The 2,914-nt window shown below is 37.2% G+C and overlaps 1 protein-coding gene across 1 annotated transcript; it reads right to left on the reverse strand.

Moving 5' to 3' along the window:
• Positions 1–793: 793 nt before the first annotated feature.
• On the reverse strand, positions 794–2,614 carry LOC129731733 (uncharacterized). Its single transcript, XM_055691961.1, has 7 exons — positions 2,425–2,614; positions 2,042–2,351; positions 1,769–1,982; positions 1,468–1,716; positions 1,311–1,410; positions 1,152–1,250; positions 794–1,091 (listed from the first exon to the last, which is right to left on the reverse strand). Exons 2-7 carry the CDS (start codon positions 2,346–2,348, stop codon positions 882–884), a joined length of 1,179 nt encoding a protein of 392 aa, XP_055547936.1. The 5' UTR covers positions 2,349–2,351; positions 2,425–2,614; the 3' UTR covers positions 794–881.
• Positions 2,615–2,914: the final 300 nt, after the last annotated feature.

Here is a 2,914-nt window from a genome sequence, read left to right on the forward strand (position 1 = left end):
TAAAAAAAAAAACATTATTCTGAAATTATTTGCTTTCAAATGGTTTAAATTTTACAAAAAATCCGGACACAAGTGGACATCATTTTATCGTATTGTTTTTCTCGATTTTAGAATACTTTCTGATTTCTTTGGCCATAGAGAGGGACAATTTTTCCCGGCTTTTAACGGTACTCTATGTATTGGCTTATTTCATATCTTGGTCCTTTTTCATTTGGTTTTTAGAAGTAAACTTTAGAGTTCAAAACTCAATGACCATTATTAGATTAATTAAGCATTATGTTACCTAGTTTTTTTTCTTAATTTCAACCTTAATTTGGTAGCAATTTCTTCTTGTGGCCTTTCAGGGATGATTTCTTCATTTGGTCATTTTTACTATTTTGCAGTGTCTTCCATCAATTCTGAGTGCTTTTTTCTTCAGGAGCGATAACGCTGGTCAGTACAGTTGTGCTCAAACTAAAGAGTTTTCTCGTAGCCATAAGGTTGAAGAAACGATCCTGGCGAGCAATTACTATGCGAAATCTCGCGAAAGTTGACGCGTTTTAGTAATGGCTAGGGGCACCAAAATTCACAGGAATGGTTAAAAAACTGTATCTTTTCTAGGGCTGCTGTATCGAGCTTTAGGGCAGCACTTTTTTACTTTCGTAAACCATTGTTGAAAAATTGCTTAAACTTCAACAAAATATTCGTCTCACATTCTCATGTCTTAATTTTTCAACCAAAAGTTTTGTTATAACTTTGAAGTTTCACAAAAAAGATTAACTTTTTCAATCCAAAATTTATTGTGTTTGTTTCATTCAAATCAAAAATTCTCTATTAATCTGTTGTGTTTTTAGATCATTCTAACTTTCAACGCAGTAAGTTGAAACACGATGTTTCGCCGCTTACAGATGATCCTTAAGCATGACGTAAATCGAATAGGATGTCTGTACCACCTTGCCAAATCGCTCGATATCCATAAAGCAAAACTTGGCCGCTGTTACACCTTCCCGCTTCTGACCTCGGAGTAGCATTAGAGAGAGTGCTTTCTGACTATCAATTGGTAGCTGGTACCAATCGGTACTATTGTAAATCGCTTTCGCCACGGCGAAACTCTGCAGAACAAAGGATTACCTACTTAGTTATGAACTTTCTTCAAGATGAGGAGTGTTTACCTCTTCTGAGAGATTTGTAGTTAAATGACATATTGTGTAAGTTTCTGCAGTTACAACGATCAATAAAACGAGCAGTGAAATGGCATTCAAATCGAGATTCTGCAAGGGAAAAACACCAATTACTATGTTATCTTAAAATAGTTACAACACGCTCTTCACATTTCTTATGTACAAAACCATGGACGAAAGGATAAGTACGAACGCAACTATTTGCAAAACCATTGGAACGGCAACAATACTCTCCATATAGTGCACGCATCTAGAAGTATAAGAACACTTTCAGCCACAATAATACTACTTTATCAATGGAGCAAACCTTAACCCATCCAGATGTAGATCGACTAGGTTGGACACTTCCTTTTGCTGATTCACCCCAGAGAGGCGACGTAGCTTTTCTAACCGCTTCGAGACCATTCGGAATATCAATATTATGTAAACTGTTGGACAGTAAATGACAATTCCAAACAACGCAAATGAGGCTGAGGTATAATAATGAACGATGCCAATGCAGAATTCAAAAATTGCATAATGAAATAGGTTTTCGCGAACATTCAAACCGCAAAATCTGAAAATGTTGCCTTTAGAAATTTTTTTTCAGTACACATAATTGGACTTACTCGAGCTCCATTGAAGTTACATATTCAATTTTTTCGGTTTCGTTGCGACTTTGGTTGATGAAATAAAACGTAACCGTTTGCAGCACCGGGCTGTAGAGAAACACATTCACCGCCATAAAACAGTAAATGGCATACATTTTCGTACGTTTATCGATTTTATGATTAGCACTATCCACCAAGGCGTTCATCTCAAAATCCAAATTTGCAGCACGGACTGAAAAATTACGATCAACACTGATTTCATTTTCATTCTCCAACATTTGAAAAACCTACCTTTAGTGAAAGTTTTTTCAACGATTTTAACCACTTCTTCAAGGTGTGACATTTGCAAGTAGACTATCACTATCCTGCTGATTTGATGTAACTGGAACACCAGTTCGGACAGGCCACGGATCTTCAAATCGATGTGATCACGGTAACCGAAAACCACTTTGGGAATTACCACCATCACTAGGGCCCACACTGTTAGACCCAAGAATCGCATCTGCCGGGTTTGACTGCGACAAAGTCCTGCGATTTCCAGCAAACGTAACCCGAACGGCATCGCTGCCGATTGGTCCTTCAAATCAAAGAACTTCATGCCCTGCAGGTGATAGAGTAGTTACCAGAAGGAGAAAGAACTACAAACAACATGCTACAAGTTCATGAAAAAATACCTCGAATTGTCTAATAATCAAGCGAATTACCCACAACGAGTTTACTCAGTGGTGTTCTTATTTACGCAACAGAATTTTTTAGTTCTACTAGATAACTCAAAAATATACCAACTAGTATTACAACTATCAAATCGTCCAGGCCGATTAAAAAATTTAGTGAATTTAAAACTGCAACACTTCTTCGATTTAATTCCGTTCTACGCCAGAATGTAAAAGAGAACATCGCTAGAACAACGGCTCTTTTTATTGACATAAAAACCAGTAATTATCATTTGCAATGGTCATCGGCGTTACCGATCAATTCTGTCAACAGGAAATCGCTTCGCGAAGCAACAACCTGACAGCTGACGGCGAATAATTGGCCTCAGAAGTTCGATTCGATACAACCTTGGAAGAGTGATGGAACTTTTCTTATTTCTCGGGTGTGAAACTAGAACCATTTACTAAGAAAAGTGTTATCCTTTCACAGTGAATTGACATGGGAAATAAA

Source organism: Wyeomyia smithii, chromosome 3 (assembly GCF_029784165.1).
Source record: "Wyeomyia smithii strain HCP4-BCI-WySm-NY-G18 chromosome 3, ASM2978416v1, whole genome shotgun sequence".
Lineage (NCBI taxonomy): Eukaryota > Metazoa > Arthropoda > Insecta > Diptera > Culicidae > Wyeomyia > Wyeomyia smithii.

Coding starts and splice junctions, on each gene's coding strand:
- LOC129731733 (XM_055691961.1), bottom strand. CDS start 2,348: ATGAAGTTCTTTGATTTGAAGGACCAATCGGCAGCGATGCCGTTCGGG. Junction 1,717..1,768: donor GTAACTTCAATGGAGCTCGA/GTAAGTCCAATT, acceptor CAACATTTTCAG/ATTTTGCGGTTTGAATGTTC. Junction 1,411..1,467: donor CTACATCTGGATGGGTTAAG/GTTTGCTCCATT, acceptor TTATACTTCTAG/ATGCGTGCACTATATGGAGA.